This window comes from Patagioenas fasciata, chromosome 2 (assembly GCF_037038585.1).
Source record: "Patagioenas fasciata isolate bPatFas1 chromosome 2, bPatFas1.hap1, whole genome shotgun sequence".
Classification (NCBI taxonomy): Eukaryota; Metazoa; Chordata; class Aves; order Columbiformes; family Columbidae; genus Patagioenas; species Patagioenas fasciata.
The window spans coordinates 62,757,898-62,774,410 of record NC_092521.1 but is presented as its reverse complement, the minus strand read 5'-3'; the positions used below and the strand labels follow the sequence as shown (position 1 = coordinate 62,774,410).

Genomic DNA, 16,513 nt, shown 5'->3' with positions numbered 1-16,513 from the left:
TGAGGCTGCAGTGTTTTTTAGAGACAGCATTTGCGCATTAATAAACTTAAAGCTTGTTTACTGTGAGAATTTTCCAGTTAAACCATTACAGTTACACTGGTAGCATTAGGCAGTTTCCCTGCCGCAGCAGCTCAGGGCAGTTTTTCTTATTGCAGAATAAAAGTGGCTTTTTCCAGTTTGGCTTGAATTGCTTCCAAAGTACTTTAGTCGAAATTGAAAAAAAGTCCAGAATAAAAATGCCCAGGGAGTGACTTATACCAGGGAGGAAAGCCATTAATGAATCTCACATCCTACCTACAACAGATCTAGCTTTTCCTTGGAACATGAGATGGACAGAAGTGATCTAGTACACAACTCTTCCACCTTTATAAGTACAAACCAAAGAGATGTCAAAGACCCTGAAGCCAAAGGGCAGCGTTTTCAAGAGCCACTTCTTGTTTTGCCACCTATAGCAGGTTAAGCTGAAGTGAAGAGGTTGTCTGAAAACGTGAAACTTTGTACTCCTTTATCAAGATCAAAATCCCCTGCTATCCCATTCCTCTCCCTCCCAGTGTACCCTCGAACTCCTTGCAGAACGATGGTGACTTGTAGAGCTGCTCTGCCAGTTCTTGCTGTGCTGGAGACTGGGGGGAGAGCAGGGAGAAGAGAATGTTCTTGACACTGAGCCTCTATCAGTGCTTCCATGACAACAAATAAGATGTTACACATCGCAACTGTGCAGCAATAAACTAAGCCTAACCAGGACTTGAAGAAGAAGGTCAGTTTTTACAGAACATTACTACTCAGAAATGCTCAGGTTAAACCACAATTTATTTGCACATCCCAATACACCATGCAGTACTGGGGGAAGAGAGGAAGGTGAAAGTGGCAGAGATCTGTTTTTTCCCTAGCTGGGTTTCAATTCCAGAGGCAGCCTTCAGGATTCTACAGCAATGGTCTCCACCAGCTGTAGAGCAGTGGCAAATGGTGTGTGACCCAATCTGCCTGTCTGCATCTGAATACAATGCTGATTTCCAAGATACAGTGAAGTATCTGGCCATTCAAAAACACAAAACCTCGTGACTTCAAGTGATTCAGCAGGACTGATAATGGACCTCAGCACTATGCAGTCTTGAGTATCCAAACTCCTCTGAAGGGGATGTCAAGGGGTGAAGGGATTCTGAGCACGGTGATACACTGTAGGACATAATGAAACTGAAGTGCCAGCTGGCAGGTTAATGTGTTTTGCCAAACTAATTTAGCACCCACCAGTCCACTAGTGAACTTATTCAAAATAAACTGCTTGCTCTTAGCTATCAGATCTTCCAACTCAGACTATATTGGACTGAACTCAACTACTTATTCTGATTGTAAACTTTCCGGGGAGTAGAGAATTGTGCCTGAGAGCATGCTCTAGTGGCTAGTCTTCAACCTGCTGGTCAGGAGCTTTGGGCAATATTTCTGACTGCATGACTTTTAGCATGCTGGTTTCTGGATTCAACCATTATGTGTGCCATCTTTTCGGCAGGAACTATGGGTACCACCCCATTTTAGTCCTTCACAAACAAGCTCTAACACAAACTTCAGTTTGTACACACTCTAAGGAGAAGGCTTTGGACAACTTGCTGTGTGTACAACAGAGATGACTTCCACCTGCATGACCCTGAAGGTTGGCCTATATTTGCCTAATGTGTCCCATCAGCCCTTAAGATTTCATAACACATGCTGTTCTGAGCAAATGAGTCAGCTCTGGACTCCTACAAGAGCAGATGGGTTGCAGGCAACCAGACTCCAATTCTCCTTCCTCAAGTGACCACGTGGCATTCAGCTGCAGGTGTCCTACATCTGACAAGCCTGGTCAGGAACCTGTCAGGCTTTAACCTGCATCTTCAGATAATGCTGACACAACCGCTCTGGACAGAAGTACAGTATACCGTCACTGTATTAAATTTGTTCAGAATTATGTTGTACTGATGGTCAACCTATTGTGCCTTGAACAATTTAGAGAAATGCTGCTTTAAAATAATGAATCCTCCCCTGCATTACGAAGTTTATCCAGACGTAAAAACATAAACATCCTGACAACCTGGTCACAACTAATCAAATTTAAACTTCCTATTTTTTACAGGAAAGGGAAAAAAAACAGAGGTAACAGCTACAGTAATTAGGATAAATACTCACTAGACACATTTTGGCCGTGCTGACCCTGATTCAGCAGGTCACTAGACAGAACTGAAGAGAGGAATGTACAAAAAATTGATCTTCACAACAGAGTAACTGGAGCTCCTCATTCTCAGTGGGAAGGTCTACAGCTTTTATAATCATCACCTAATATTGGTTGTCTGAAAATCAACAGGTCCATTAGGCAGGAATCAGTGTTTGCAGTTCTGATCTCTTGGTGCTAAACTATTCTAAAATCAGTTTTGCTATAACTTTAGTAAAAAAAACAAAGCTAATGAAGATGCTGGATAAAGAAGCATGTTTAATAACTTATACCAATCCCAGGTAATCTGCAACATCTAAACAGAATGGTAAAATACTCCTTCTTACAACACACCTTGTTTTTGGTATCAATATTTTCATTTAGCTACAATATCACCTTTTACTCAGAATAGCACCTTTCGCCCCAAAATGTGGTCACTCCACCTACCTGTAGGATGAATGTGACTATACACAGTGATGAAGAGAAACTATGCAAAGCCACATGAAACACTATGAGAAGAAACACAGTCAGAACAGCAGTGAAAACAAAAATTTGGAAGAATCACGTTATCTAGATTAGTATCTGGCCAGTAAATTCGGGTTAGCATTCTATTCTCATACATGGACAGAAAAGGACCCTGCTTTTAAATTTCAGTGAACAGATGGTGAAATCCCACTTCCTGCTACTTTCACGCTGGGAGAGTAACTCAATGCTGCATCAGCCAGGAGACCGTCACCTACAGAGCTGTGAGAACACTCCACATGGAAACTGGCCTCTCCTTGAAGGTCTCCTAACCAGGACCCCTGCCACGTTAGTTAAAGAATATCACAGGCTCAATTTTGAGATGGCTTTGGAAATTGCAGACAGAAGCCAATGCAGTGCACCTTGATGAGTCTAATGCAAGATAATGTGTACATTTTTATGCCTTTATAGTTGCAGTTGCATTTTACTGTGCCCCATGATGAAGACAGATAATGTTTGCTGTCATTATTACCAGTGTAACTTCCCAGAGAAATTCATAGCAAAGTTATATTACAGAAGACATTACTGAATATCCCACCAAATGCTATTAAAAAAAAGAGAAAAAAAATCATAATTCAGGACTAATGTCATCAGTACACAGATCTCTCAGATTTGCAATGGTTTGCATCAGTTTACAAGGAGCAATACAGAAAAGTGCACAGAAGCAGAAATCAAACTTGTGAAATGGACAAACCAAGATCCTCCCCTCTGAGGACAGAAATAAGCAAACATGGCAATGCCAGCTGAAAAAAGTAGCTCTGTCCATCTCTGAAAAGAATCAGATACAATGGATTTTGAATATGTCACAAAATAGATTTCCAGGCTGACAGAGACTACTACTGGTTTTAAGGCTCTCACATCTGTTTTCTCGAAGACCAGTCCTGAAAGTCTATGTGGTCTCTTCCATGATGCAGTTTTAGTAGCTACTAATAGACTAGCACAAACTTACCTTTGTTGAAATCTTACTGAAATAAAGAAGAAATAAACCTGCAAACCAATTCTGAGGAAACTAATAACTCTGATTCAAACTGTGCAATTTTTTAAAGGACATTTTTCAGAAATATGATATTCAAACAAAAGTGGCAAAAACCAAAGAATAAAGACCATACTGCAACTGTGCTTCATTTTGTTAAGCAAGTGAAACACTAGAGCCCTCAAATTTTCATCTACTTCATATTTCAGTCTCAGAAAGTGTAACATCAGCACAGTCGCCAGGTAAAGCTGCTAGTTTATTCTAAATGGACTTTCTTCAGACACTGGCAGAGATGATGAGTGATTGTCCAATTCTGAAGCTATCAGAACTGAACGGATTTAGCAATGTCATAAACACCTCTCGAGGGAGTCACCTGGTGTTGAGAACTCACTTTACATGCTGTGTTTCAAAATGAGTTTTAATGGCTTTACATTAGATTCAAACCCACTTTAGAGCTATTATTTCTCCCTTTCAACCTTTTCACCCACTACTGCAATGTAATACAGCATATTCTATAATCACATGTTTGCAGGCCCGTGGTAAAGTAAACAAAACTTCAAAGGGTTATTATTTAAAGACTGTATTACAGCCGTAGGCCTGACTGTTATTCTTCCTCACCACCCCTTGGGCCCAAAGTACACAATCATCCAGTAATTGAACTGAAATGTCTAAATGGCTAGATCCCCTGAAGGACAGAGGTAGTTAGCAGTGAACAAAGTAAGGGATGTTTGAAAAAAAAAACCTCATGGCACTTTCCTGCACTGCTTGGAAATACTATGTAAATGTAGCTGACCTGGACCTACCAGGCTCTTGCAGAAAACTGAACAATGCATGGGTATTTCTGGGGTTGTAACTAAAGATTAAATGCAGAACTGTGCGGTATTCGGAGGAAAGATTTTACATTTAAATTACGTTCAGAAGACTTGAAAGGAAGGAACAGAAACATACATATATACACACAAGTATATATAACACAATAGTATCACTAATACCATGTGAAAGCAAACCCCTCTAGGTCCTCATATTTAACAGCCCCTCCAAAAAGTGTAATGGATAGCAGATCCCAGGCTTTCATACACTGTAACTGTCAAAGCACTCAGGAGATAGAGCAGTGAAGGCTCTGACAGCTCTCTTTTACATTCTAAATGACATCTGCATTCAACAGAACAGAAATAAAGATTAAGGGAAACACCTGATATGATAGCACTCAGCTTACCTCAAAATGCAATATTTAAAAAGTACAGAGAAACACAGGTCTGCCTTCTTGTACTGTAAGTAAAAACTGGTGTCAAAGCCTCAGAGGTCTTCACTGCTGCCGGAGAGGCGAGTACCACAGCATTCAAGAGACTAGAGGGGTAGAAACTGCAGCCTCTATGTCACTGCTGAAATCAAAAGGTGTTTTGCCTGCGAAGGAAGGGAGGAGACGGTCTGTGAACGCACACAGAAAGTGGCTATGGGTACGGTCACACACAGCAGAGGAAAATTAACTTGGCCAAAACCTTTGCAGCCCTTCTTGTACTTCGCTCATGAGCAGAACGCCCGTCGCTAATTGACGGCGCCCTGCTGCTTCCGTACCTTTCACAGTACGTACCTATGGCAAATCTCGTTTGACACGTTATTGGTATTACAGCTTTGAATGAAACACGTCAGCATACAGATCACGAGAGATGATTTCCAACAGATTTTTGCTGGTTGATTATATAAACGATGCCTCTTACTGCTGGAATAACACCTCAAAGGCAATATAATGACGACATGACAATGTATGTAAATCAAGAACTGCATGTGGGTTTATTTTACACTTGAGAAAACAGTGGATTTAATTGTGTGAACCAAAATGTACTGTACAATATTAATGATAAAACATCAAAATGTATAATTCATAGTGCATTGCTTGCTTTATTTTTATTTATTTATTTTTTATCAGATAGTTCCTTTAAGTACATGCATCTGGAAAGATGCAGGTGCCAGTAAAATTCCTCTATTTATATCAAGCTGCAGGAACTAAATTTTATTGAAAAAGTGTGGTTTTACATTATATACACAGAAATCGAATATAAAATGACAATATAAAAAGTTAAAAGAGAAAGCATACAGCCAGAAGGTACAAAGAAAGTTGAACAGTTTAAAATGATACGATATGTAACATGTATTTTTTAAGCTGATGCTGGCAATTTACAAGGAACAGAATCCAACATTTGCCCCATTTTTTTTGTTTTCATTTACCAATGCAGCACACTATAGAAAGGTCAGCTTGTACCAAAGCTTAACATTTGTAAATAACTATAAACTGCAGTATTTTACAGGAAAAAAAAAAATAAAGAAAATAACATTTTTACACTTGTTTTAAATAACAGCTTGCATACTTTTTTTTTTTTTTTTTTTTTGCCATAAAGTGGCAATTCTCAGCATCCAGAGGGTTTGGGCATAGTGGCAACTTGGTTTGCTATCTTTTTAAATTATTATTTAACTTATACAGTCGTGGCTTCCTAACCCCTTGAATACTACACAGCTCTCCTTCTTCCAAGGACTGCATGCACAATTTCTTCACAAACCAGTTCTGCATTAAAACAAAAAAAAAGAAGCTCATTCATTTAAAAAAAAATAAGTTCTGCTTCCGACACAGCTTTTATTTGAATAAAATGCCTTTAAGCCTTTGTTTTGTTTTTCCTTATTAAGTTATTTAGTCACTGGGAAAGGCACAGAAATGCTATTACAGTTCTCAGAGGGTTAAAACTTGACACTACCAGGTTCTGTGACCTTTATTGTCATGGCAACTTTGTAATTTTAGGATGTCTCTTTATCATTGTTCTTTGTGTCTTTCTTTACGGCTAAATTAATGTCTCTCAATAGTGTCTCCCACTACATTCTACAAAAGATAGCTTAACATCAAGGACAGATGTTGAAAATAAAGGTCAGACTTTGACTCACGAAAAAATAAAAACAGAAACAAAAAATAACCATGCACAGATCAGACAAAGAGCATATAAATATAACTACAAAATAAGTGTAAGAAAAACCAAGGTCCAGATAAGCAGTTCAGCAACAAAAGTAAGACTGATTTCAGAGGCTCAGGTCAGGCCTAGTGCAGTACTATGAAGAAGTTTAGTGCAATGTTCCTGTGGTCACTTGCATACCTGGCTGCTTACCTGGACGCTATTGTTTTTCTAACTCAGTTACATAGATCAGATGGTCCTCTGGGGACTTGCCATGTGTTTTACTAAGGTGCAGTTTGACTGCATGCTTGCTTGCAAAAGTTCGGTTACAGAGCTTACATTGGAATGTGGAGCCTAAGTCCTCCTCGGCAATTCCAAGTGAGCCCAAAGTCTTGTTTGTGAGGACTTTTGAAACATTCTGCTGTTCTTGAATCTGATTAAGTGGCAACTTTGACAGATCCTTCAAACTAAACCCTAGGTGCGTCTCTAAGTGACTTATGTATGTAGAAGCAGTCCTGAACTGAGAGGCACAATCATTGCAAAAGAAAACAGGATGTCCTGTGTCCAAGTTCTTTAAAAATTTAGTTCCACCTGTCCTCCTTAACTGATACTTCACATTGGCCAGCCAGTGGCTAATTGTGGTCATGGAAAGACCAGTAAACTTAGAGATGTGTACCCGCTCTTGTGGACCTAGGTCCGACATAATGTATTTGCCTTCTGGGGTCTCCCTCAAACTGGAAGCAAACTGGGCTTGAAGGATCAGAAGATGCTGGGGGTTCCAGTTGGACTGTCTGCCCTTCCTCTTGTGTACTGGTGACAGTTCATCCAGAGCTTCCTCAAAACTGCTGCCATCAGCATCAGATTTCTCTGACACGGTAGACGGCGTTGAAGACTTGGGCGTCAAACGTCCTGTGAGGTTCTTCACCATGTCGGAAATATCCAGCAGGGCGCTCTCCCTTAGCGGGGACGAGGCAGAGTCAGCCACGCTGGAAACGAGAGGTTTGGTTTTGGACTTGGTTAAATCAATGGGCTGATCACTGTTCTCATAGTAATATCGGTCAATAGCATCAGTCTGCTTGACCGGAGTGGTTGGGTAAATGGGTTTGTCCAACATGCTGTTGCTAATTTTGTACAGCATGGCCAAAGGGTCCAGAGAGGGGCTTACCGGCTTAGAAATTTTGCCTAAGTGGGTATTCATAATGGACTGTAAAGCACTCAACGGATTAATGAAGGATGGCTCAGGTGAATGATCTGTGATGATTCCTAAATTATTACAGCCATTTGCAACCTTTGTTTTAAGTGGCTCAGTACCATTTGGTGTATGTGCTTCTGCTGGACTATCCTTTTTGACCTTCTGAACGTCTGTCTCAGAGCTCTTCTTCTGCTGCTGTTTGTTACTTACTTCTTCTGCTTTTGGGAAGTCCTTGTTTTCTTTAGCGGCAGGTGACATGGGTTTGACTGGAGAACTCTTCTCTTTCTCCAAAGGCTTTTCTTCTTTCTTCACGTTGATCTTACCTGTAACTTTCTCCACTAGCTCTTCCATAGCAGAGACATTACTCTTGTGAGGTGGTGGTGTGAGATTGCCTGGGGAATGGATGAGCGCATTGTGTTCTGACGACAGTGATTTTACACTGCTCGCGTAAGACGGCTGAATTTGAACACTCTGCACTGCAGGCTGAAGGGGTTTGACTGTTCCTGGCAGCTGGTAAGCTGCATGAATACTGGGATATCCTCCCCAGGAAGGTGCTCCATTCTGAGCTTTGCTGATAGCTGTTGTCACTGTGTTCTCCAGGGATTTCAATATGTCTATTCCGCCTTTGGGACTATCATCTAGGTCCTCCTCTCTGAGGTACTGATACAAAGTAGTTGCCTCAAATTTCTCTGTAGAGTCCTCATTTTCTTCTTTAATCTTTTTCTCTGTTTCACTGACCAACACCTTTTCCTTCTCTAGGTCTTTCTTTTCCTCCAAGTTTGTGGAGCCCGCTGGGGAATCGGGCTGCTTTTTAATGTTGGAGGCTGGTAGCCTTGTGTGGGTGGTGGGTGGAAGAGGTATAGACTGTATCTTCTCCTCCACCACAGGGTCCAAAACTAGCTGTTTACCTTTTTTGGAAGCAGAATTGGTCACCTTCAAGAAATGACCAGTGACCATCATGTGAGCAGTGAGCTGCTGCAAAGTGTCATGGGAACTGCCACATTCCATGCATTTCAGTATTTGGGCTTTGCGTGCTTCAAACTGCCAAGTGTAGCTAGCACCATTTTGATAGCCATAGCGGTTGTTTGGAGTCACATAGGGGTTGGCAGTTTTCTGATCCTTTGCAGACTCACCCAGTGAAGCTTCTGCAGTGATCCCTGTTGGCTCAGGTGAACAAGGTGAAGCTAAGTCCTGAAGTGCTCGCTTTTTGGTAGAAGGGACCAGTTTAGTGATGGCTGGTACTGGCTCCTTCAGAGGCACTTTCTGGTAATGCTTTGTTTTTATCATATGGACGCTGAGGTCTTGCAAAGACTCAAATGAATGCCCACAGTACATGCACTTCAGCACTTTTTGGGCATCCTCTTTGCCTTCCATTTCCATAAGTGATCGTTTTCTAGGCTTTGACCACCGTTTGGTCTTATCGGCTTCTTTATCTCTGTTGTCGTCACGGTAATGTCCAGTTTCATTCATGTGCACTGTTAGCTCCACCAGTGTGTCATATGCTGCACTGCAGTCTTTGCATCGGAACTTGCTAGCACCGGTGAACACCGACCCATAAAGTTTATTGTTTTGCCGGTAAAGCTGTACTGTGCTGAAAAGACTGGGCTCTGGGAGAAGTCCGTATGATGAGGTCTGCTGCAAAGTTTTGGCTAATGCAGCTTGGTGCCAGTCATAACCTGAACCACCACTGTTACTATTACTGTTACTGATATTACTGGTAGTTGTACTGGTACTAGTGTTGGTACTGGAGGTACTAGTACTCTGGGAATTGGCATTGGTGTCAGTACTGGTGGTGTTTTCATTCTGGCTGATTCCATTGTTGCTGGTGGTTGGACTGGATTTCTTTAAGTCCAAAGCTAAACTGGACCAGCAAGTCTCTGAAAGTAAGTTTGCATACACAGCTTTTATTTGTGCCAAGCTGTCCTGTGGATAGGAAACATTGTCTGTGCACTGAGGATCCTCTTTCTCTTCTTTAGAGGAAGTGCTTTTGAAATGGGCCAGCTGATCGCTGTTCTCACTAAACGGCGAACCATAGCCTGCATCCTGATTAGTTGCAGTGCTGACTGGGGAGTTCTGGTAGCTTTCAGCTTCTTTGATCTCCGCTTCTTCATTGCACAAATACTCATTCTCCTGGATGTCCAGAGACAGCCCATCATCTTCCACGCTGTCTTCATCTATTTCTGCTGCTTTCAATTCCTCCTCAGGAACATATGCTAAAATACAGGAGGGGAGAGGGGGGCGAAAACAAGACAAAGTTATTGAACACACATATTTTACATCATTGCTGTCTTCTGTACTAAAACCAGTAACCATAAAGACAAATTTTGAAGGTACATCCAGAAACCAAACTCACCATCACTCACACACTCTCTGACTATAAATCCACACAGTCTGTCCTGGTTAGTTAGATATCATTACTATCTAAGAATAAACTTTGACTTCGGCAGTAAAATACGTGCCAGGACCACAGCAGATACCATAATATCAAAACCAAAATCCAACAAAGAGCCTACTAAACCAGTTTTTACCAGCTTACAAAACAGCCCAGCACTGAGTTATATCTGCTGCACTACATACGTGCAACACGTTGCAGCTGACCTTCACCCCTCAGGCCTGGGCACTCAGAACCACTGGCCTGACCAACTCCATCTCATCAGGGCTGTCTCTGCTGGCAAACTGGCTTTAAGCTACAGCCTCAAGTGCCATTTCTGTGTCACTGACACCTGACTCTAATGGAGCCATATGGGGCGAGTGTGTCAGGTCAGCTGTTCCAGGGTCTCCTGGTGCCTGGCTGTACTGGGTCCCTCTCAGAGCAGAACAGCTTTCATTTTCACAAGGTGAAAAGAGAAGCAAGGCTATGATTGTTTTCCAAAATGGCTAAGATATCCCTTTGATGTGGGTCCTGCATTTATCGTTTTGAAAACAGCAGTCAGCAACTAAAAGTAAACATCATTAGAGATTAACTTTTAAAAGCAACAAACAAAAAAACTTGAGACCTCCATCCCAGCTCGATTACTGCCTTATGGTAAAGATCTAACTTTACTATTGTATTCCCACTAGGTGAAACTATGTAATCTTACCAAACTATGTGTTTATCTATATCAAACTATTTTTTAAAGTAGCAAATGTGATATTCATGAGCAGATGGCCATTACATCAAAACATATTTACTCCAAGGGCCCAATTCACAGAAGTGGCTTACATGTACCTAAGTGATAAATGTACACTTTCATTGTAAAGCAGAAAACATACTCGTACACATTTTCCCCCAGTTTTGTAAAAGAAGCTTTAAAAAATCACAGCAATAATGGAATGTACATCATTTATGAGCATGTCAAGGTAGAAAACATGGATTGCAAACAATGTTCAGTAATCAAATTAAAATATGCCTCCTTGTCAGGTGAACTGTGCAGCAAGGGATGCGGAAACGTGGGCTATGCCCTTCCATGGTACAATACTGAAAGAATGCCAGAAGATATGATATGAAGAAAATACATATTATCATGTTAACAAAGGTGAGGTCTTCAACTGGGAAGAGCATAAGCACAAGTTGAGCTTCTTTTCATACATAATTGTTAATATATTCTGAAACTTCTTTTCTGAAAAATAAAAATAACCTTCTTACTGTAATATGAACACTCCTTGAAACTTATTTTTTAATTTTTTTGGAAAAGTAACAGTATTATGGCCAGCACTGCATTCTGTTTCACCTTTGCAATTCAGTCTTTATGCAGCCCCTAACTACTTCAGTCTGATCTTTTGAGATAAAGCAGAAAAACAGTCCATCTAGCACTGGAGTAACGCTGAACCTTCAGATGTCCACTGCATCTTTCATCTTTCCTTTAAGTGCCACATTTTTTCAGAAGAGAATTTGATCTTTTGTTTTTTAAAAAAAGTGTTAAGCAGGGCCCAGGTCCTTACAGTGCATCAGCCTCAGGTGTTTTTCTAATATATTTAAAAGGACTGGTGAGTACTAAGCACAATAGAAGTTACTACAGAAATCATCCTGGAGCAAATGGCCAGGAAGATGCCAGAAAAGCATCATAAAACCATAAGAAAAAAAAAATATTAAAAATGCATTTAGTTCATAAAATGAAGAAAGAAATACAGAAATAGTGAAAGAACTAAGAAGTCAGTCAGCTTCCCAGTCTTGCAGTAATGCTGCTGTTGAAACGCTCTGCAGGTATTTGAGCACGGTAGTTCTGCCGTAATTCTGAACTCAAGGTATACAAGTAGAATTCACTCCCACAGCTACAGTCTAAGATCTCTTAGCTCTCTCATTAAACACACCTGTTTTCAGTCATTTCTAACAGCAAAAGACGATACATTTTTAAGTTTCAGGAAAGTAAAGAACAGTTATAGAAGAACATGGTTTCTGCTTCTGAAATTACTTTTAAATAAAAAATAATAATAAAAAAAAAAAACCTCTGAGGCCTAAAATGCATAAAAACAGACAGTTACCATCTGGCATTTTTATATTAAAAAAAAAAAGACAACAAAAAAAACTTAGTAATAATCAGCAGACAGTCGACAGTCGCACCAAGTAGAAGCTAAAAACGAGGGGGCCTGCATTCTGAGCTTCTGTGAACAGCTATCTTTTTACTAACCTTCGTGGAACTATGCCAATTTTCTCAAATTTTCACATCCAAATATTTTTAATAAATAGATGTAAGAAACTGTTGTAAGATACCAAATGTTGCTACAGTTCATGCAGAATTTTGTAAGAATCCTGCTTAAATCTCTTTACTTGATTCTAAATTGCATAAAAACATATTTTTATAATTGCTATATAAAACCATCTAAATATCTGCTTAAGCTGAAACTCCAGTTGAGCCACTGCCCCATCTTTTGTTTTGCTTTATTTGTTTATGACGGTAGGTTTTCTCTATTCTTGTACTTTTGTACTTTACCATAAAAATAGGAGATATCCACACAAGGATCGTTAAAACTATGTGAAAGGTTGGTGTTAAACTGTCAAAGCAAAGAAACTTGAGTGTCAGGGTAAAATATCCATCTTTCACTTACTTTCCTAGTCTTAGGTTCTGCTGAGACCACTACACTACTGAATTTAGTCCCTTACCAACATACAGTGCAATATACGAGTTAAGAATGTACGATTGGCCAGGACTATGATTTTCTGTGATTTCAGAATTTAAACTAGATTCTAAAAAATCCCCTGAATTTACATGATGTGCACACCCACATGTCTGTACCGTAGTCATACAAAATATCGCAAAGAAATAATGCTTCTTAACCAAAAAGAGAGTAATTTACCTGAAATGTTTAATTTCTGTCACTGCAAGCAAAAAGATTTTGTTTAACTCCTTTAGTTACCATAGGATACACACAATACCTTTTCATTCAAGACTACTAATGTTTAGAAGATGAATAGCAGCACACTCAACATATGGTATTTTGCAAGGTCAGTCCAATTCTCTAACAGAAAAGGCTTCTGTTAAAGCTAGTTCAGAAGCATACAAAATAAAGAATGTTAATTTCTAAAAACATGTATGTCTTACTAAAATTCCCACAGAAATCTGACAAATAAATAAGCTTCAGAATTTTAAACACAGCAAAAATACTGCTATTATAATTACTTGCAAAGACAAGTAATATTATTTTCTATAAAATAAAAGCATGAGATGTTGAGATTCTCCCTCTAAATTATAATAGGTAGATCAACTGACAGACAGATTTCTGACAGTGTATCTTTCTGTGACCGAGAAACTCTCAGCAATGTTCTCCAGATATTCCTGCATCTGCAAAGACATTGCTGGTTTACATGTGTGCCGAAAACAGACGAAAATAACAAGAACATATATAACCAGTGATTCTCAACGAAAACTATATTCAAAGCAGAAATTACAAAATGTAATGTCAGCTTTTCATTTGTGCATGCACAGACTCAGGCAAATGCACGGTGTAAAAAGGGGAAAAAGCTTCACATTCCAGACAACTAAAAATTAGGGGAAGCAGTTTGTATTTCTTCTTATTAGATCTTGATAATATTTTTTGCTTATAAAATGTGCCTTCTGGATGCCAGCGCTTCCCCATAGATATACTGTCATCTTTGAGCAGTGTTAAAAGCTGTGCATTCTAATCTAAGTGGACATGAGACGCTATATATTGTACATGTGAGTAGCACAGCACATTGTGTTTGCTTCAGTGAGAAGATTTACACTATAAATACAGAGCCATTGTTGGGAAAAGCAGACAGAGATCCGAAATGTAAGGATGTAGTTAAAAATAAAAATATTCTCACATAAAACCTTTCCATATCCTTGGACCAGTGCTTTTGAGGGAATCTGTCTCTACAGAGGTATTCTTTCCCATTCAAAAAGGGATTCAGCATTGAATACATTATTTTGAAAAGGACAAAAAGTAACGATTGTATTTGTTTTTAATGGTCTACAAAATTAAATGTAGTAAACACTTCAAGACCAAATCTTAAATCCTTCAAATAAATAATTTTATTCAGAAGAAACACCTAAGTACTGAATGCTACAATTCAGTAAAGCAATTGAAAACTGCAGTAATTTTCACTAAAATACATATTACATAGTTTCAACAAACAGAAATGGATTTAAGTCTAAACTTCTTCACTAAATCAAGACCTGCTCTGGGACAGAACAATAGTGGCACGATGTGAATGTTCACCATTCTTCAACAGATGCATTTCCACAGCTTCTAATATTTACCCAGCCAACAGGAGACAGCAGCTGCAGAAGTTTTCACAGCCCACACTGTCACCTTGCACAAACTGCACTGTAGGCTGGGGGTGACTTCCACTGCACACAAGAACACATTTCACATGTTGGGCAAAAACGTATGACTAGAAAAGACAATCTATAGCCACACATTTCCTTCGTTGCAGAAAAATGAGAGGGGAAAAAAACAAAAAACCAAACACAACAACAAAACAAAACCAAACCACAAAAAAAACCCCAACACATTCACAGATATGTTTTCAGAAGACAAGAGTCACGAGAGTTTTACAAAAGAATACAAAATCTCACATTGTGAGAGGTTAACATGCCTGCTGGAAGATTTGTGAATTTTCTATATTAGTATATACAAATGTTCATACAAAATTCTGGCACAGATGCTACAAATCTGTGTGTGTGTCTGTATTACAATGTCACTACAGTGGAAAAATATGGCTTAGCTATGACAATGGCTGAGAAGCAGCACAGACGATCAGACCACCAAATAACCTTACTACAGTGGTTTGTGTCTTTCATTTCTAATTGCAGCAAAGGAGGGGGGGGCAAAATACTGGAACTGCCTGCCCTCTAATTCTAGTGCCATGGGTCTGAAAAGTAGATAAGGTACTGTAACAAGAACAATCTCCGTGCTTCTAGCAGGTTGAATGATAACCCTTAAAGGCATCCCATTAAAAACCAACAAAAAGATTCTTCATCTCCTTCTCTTCTCTCCCCTATATCCTTAAAATGAATGCTGGAATTATTAGCCAATGCCGGCAATTGGAGAAGGAAGCAGCTTGCACGCGGGTATATTTTCACGGTGATTCTAATCTGAGAAATTTACTTGCTCTTCCCCTTCTATCTGATAAACTATACATTCAAGCATTCTCATTAGTGCTGGGATCACCAAAGAGAGCTGGAGATGAATCAGTCCATCCACCCCTCCTCTCCCTGCTCTGTCGAGATTATTTCATTGAAATGTTCATTTTCATCCCTGCTGGCAACATTAGAATGGAAGTATTTAACCTGTTTCCATTACTTATACAAATTACCATTATGGGGTAGGACAGATGTTAGAATCATGCCACATAACTGACTTCCATACATTCTTTACGGGGAGGATAAGAAGAGGGAAAGCTGTTAGATCATATTATCCAGTCTCAATAATGTTCTCTCTGCTACCAGATTCATTAACTTCCAACATCAACGTTTCACTTTCTTTCTGCGTGAAAATGCTCCGTCTCCTTGAGCTCATTTAATTTGGAGCAGGAAATCTTTGTCAGAAATAATTTTTTGATCAGGTGCTCTAACTAAGGGGTGAAGGGGGGCTGGGGAAAGAATAAAGAAAAGGGGGAGAAAAACCCAACACCTTGTCGAAAATGTTATTTCTCTAACATGGATGATGAAAGAGAAGTCAGTTAAGATGCTGGTACTCAAAGATGGCTGTCACTTCAGATAGGGGATGGCACGACTCACCTAGACAGGTGACGCTTTGGTGGAGCAAAGGCTTGCTGCATTATTGAGAGCACCAGAGATCAGGATGACAAAGACTGTAGGCCCAGGGTGCCTGGGGCTCCTAGAGAAGTGACTTCAGCAGGCACATGGATTTCAGCCTCCATTTGCATCACTAACTAATAGTGAAGTACAAAACAAAAGTTCGGTGATTAAAAGGCAAGTACATGGGTACAGATGGCAAATACCCCAGTCACCATCAGCAGCAACTTTCTATTAATTTCAAAAGAACAAGGTAAAAGCTCATAGTGTTTAACTAAAAAAAAAAAAAAAAAAGGTTCTATTACAAATTACTTATTCGAAAGGCTTTCCTGTTTGACTCCCTATTTTCCTGCTGAATTATCTTCCTGCCCGCCCCTTTAATGCTTGCTTAAGGCTTTGTGATTTTGCCATTCCAGAATATATCCTTGCGCTCTGACTGTAGCTGGAATCACTGCAAAACGCATCAAATTTGCCAGCCCTTCTCACATGAGCAGGTTTGCAAGAGAAAGT

General features: G+C 39.7%; 1 protein-coding gene across 3 annotated transcripts in view; it reads right to left on the bottom strand.

The window, feature by feature from the left end:
* Positions 1-5,445: 5,445 nt before the first annotated feature.
* Positions 5,446-16,513, bottom strand: part of TSHZ1 (teashirt zinc finger homeobox 1) — a 55,057-nt gene continuing 43,989 nt past the window's right edge. For 2 of the 3 annotated variants that reach the window (XM_065832376.2, XM_065832377.2), the window contains exon 2: positions 5,446-10,018. In XM_065832376.2, coding sequence (XP_065688448.1) covers positions 6,834-10,018 — 3,185 coding nt within the window. In that variant the 3' untranslated portion in view covers positions 5,446-6,833. The remainder of the gene's footprint in view (positions 10,019-16,513) is intronic. The other variant, XM_071804302.1, reaches the window with a different exon arrangement.